General features: G+C 45.7%; 1 protein-coding gene across 2 annotated transcripts in view; it reads right to left on the bottom strand.

Moving 5' to 3' along the window:
• The window catches only part of LOC125046774 (6-phosphogluconate dehydrogenase, decarboxylating-like), a 42,154-nt gene that overhangs the window by 7,837 nt on the left and 31,817 nt on the right, over positions 1-2,500 (bottom strand). The window contains exon 2 of one of the 2 annotated variants that reach the window (XM_047644714.1): positions 933-1,446. The exons of the other annotated variant lie outside the window; for it this stretch is intronic. Within the exon in view, the coding sequence (XP_047500670.1) occupies positions 933-991 (59 nt within the window). The 5' untranslated portion in view covers positions 992-1,446. The remainder of the gene's footprint in view (positions 1-932; positions 1,447-2,500) is intronic. 2 annotated transcript variants of the gene reach the window in all.

Raw genomic sequence — 2,500 nt, 5'->3', positions numbered from 1 at the left:
GCTCGTAGACCAAACGACAGTACAAGCGGGTATTCGGCACAATATTCTAAACCAAATTAGCTTCTTTCCAAACCTAGGCGTAGCTCATCGGCAGATTCGAAACGTTTCACAAATTTCTAACGAAGAAGTTCGCACACTCGAGCCGAGGGAGCGCTGGTATAAAACGCCTTTGTCATGCTTTAGTGGATCTGTTCTGGTTATAGATTTTACGCATTCTCTCACAAGTAAATGCTGTCCTTAACACAAACGCAGACCAAACTCGCAAATCATTAATGGATTTTCATTCAAATATCTTATATTTTTAAAAGGAAGATACAAAATGAAGAAAGGCGAGTGAGATATGGAGAAAGGGGAGAAAAGGGGGGGAAGGGAGAGTAAGAGTGAGCTAGAGAGAGAGAACTGAGTGTACAGAGAGAGAATAGAGTAGACAGAGATAGATAGATAGATACAGAGAGAGAGAGGAAGAGAGGGGAAGGAAGAAAGAAAGAGAGAAAGAGAAAAGAAAGAGAAAAAAAAGAGAAAAGAAAGAAAGAGAAAAGAGAGAAAAAGAAAAGAAAGAGAAGAAGAAAAGAAAGAGAGAAAGTACCCGCAGGTGTTAGAAAGAGAAGAGAAAGAGAAGAGAAAGAGAAAAGAAAGAGAAAAGTGAGAAAAGAGAGAAAAAGAAAAGAAAGAGAAAGAGAAAAAGAAAAGAAAGAGAGAAAGAGAAAAGAAAGAAAGAAAGATAAAAGAAAGAGAAAGAGAAAGAAAAGAAAGAGAAAGAAAAGAAAGAGAAAAGAAAGAGAATGAGAAAAGAAAGAGAAAGAGAAAATAAAGAGAGAAAAAGAAAAGAAAGAGAGAGAAAAGAAAGAGAAAAAGAAAAGAAAGAGAGAGAAAGAGAAGAGAGCGAGAGGCTCCGAAGACGCCAGACGGCAGAGCGAGGGCGCCATACTCACACAGGCTCGATCTTCTGCATGGTGACTGTCTTGATGGTGCGGCAGGGAACGTTTCCCATCCTGAAGCGAGCGGCCTACAGCGCGTGCCTCGTGCTTCACTCCCTCTGGGCTTCGGAGCTTCGAACCGCCGCTCACGATAAGGACGACGCGGCGAGAGGGAGCGGTGGAGGGGGGAGAGGAGGGGAGAGGGGAGGAGGGGAGAGGGTGGGAATTCAATAGCACACACTAAAACTATCCTTCGGCGAGCAAACGCATGGTTCTCCGCGCTTGCCTTCCGCCCTCGAGCAAAACTCCCAAGGAGAAGAATACCGCTCCACTTAGGATGACGTCAGCGACATCTATCTCGGGAGATGTGAGACCTCGAAACTGTAGGTCACCGTGCTCGGTCTCGCAAACACACACACTAAAATCCAGGCGAGGCGGAACAGCGGTGTACAACAATGGCAGCACTAAGTCAATGTTCACTTTTCCTGAGCGAAACCTCGGTGTTCTTATCGAGTTGCTCTGCGTATGACTGAAAGCAAGACAGGGGCGTTCAAGTACTTTGTTAATTAGCGGTATTTTTCACGGGCATATCATTCTTGACCAGTGGACGACGTAAGGCATAAACACGTTATGGACGAGAGAGAGGGAGATGAATAGAAGATAATAAGAAACCGAAGACGAAAGGAGGGAAATAACAAGATAACAAGAAGTTATTAAAGTGTTTTCATGTTTTCCTTCACTCTCGTGTTCTCATACATCACTAAAGACACACGCAAGGAGGCGACGACGAAGCAGACATAAAAGAGGAAGCAATGAAACAGAACGAATGCAATGATGATAATGATGATAATGATGATGATGATGTTAATAATGATAATAATGATAATAATAATAATAAAAATACTCCTGTCATTGGGATAACTCCTAACCCAGCTTTCACAATCACAACGGCAAGCAAGCATAAGCACAATCACGTCGAGTAAATGTACAAACACAAACACACGCGCACACGCACACGCACAAACACACATACACCCCCCCCCCCCCCGTCCCCGCCCTATCTCTCCGTTCTTTCTCTCACTTACACAATCCATATGTGAAACAACAAACACCACCACGTGAATACACAGAACCACTCAGGGCTAAATTCCCAACCGGCTAATAGCAGGTATATGAATCAAATATTTATCACCCAATCGATCGCATGGCAGTTCGCGCCATGTCACCGCGAGGGACTGGCTTAGAATGGCAACGGGGACTGGCTTGAAATGGCAACGGGGACTGGCTTGAAATGGCAACGGGGACTGGCTTGAAATGGCAACGGGGACTGGCTTGAAATGGCAACGGGGACTGGCTTGAAATGGCAACGGGGACTGGCTTGAAATGGCAACGGGGACTGGCTTGAAATGGCAACGGGGACTGGCTTGAAATGGCAACGGGGGCTGGCTTGAAATGGCAACGGGGACTGGCTTGAAATGGCAACGGGGACTGGCTTGAAATGGCAACGGGGACTGGCTTGAAATGGCAACGGGGACTGGCTTGAAATGGCAACGGGGACTGGCTTGAAATGGCAACGGGGACTG

Source organism: Penaeus chinensis, chromosome 4 (assembly GCF_019202785.1).
Source record: "Penaeus chinensis breed Huanghai No. 1 chromosome 4, ASM1920278v2, whole genome shotgun sequence".
NCBI classification, from domain to species: Eukaryota; Metazoa; Arthropoda; class Malacostraca; order Decapoda; family Penaeidae; genus Penaeus; species Penaeus chinensis.
The sequence above is the reverse complement of the archived record's forward strand: the minus strand, read 5'-3'. Positions and strand labels throughout refer to the sequence as shown.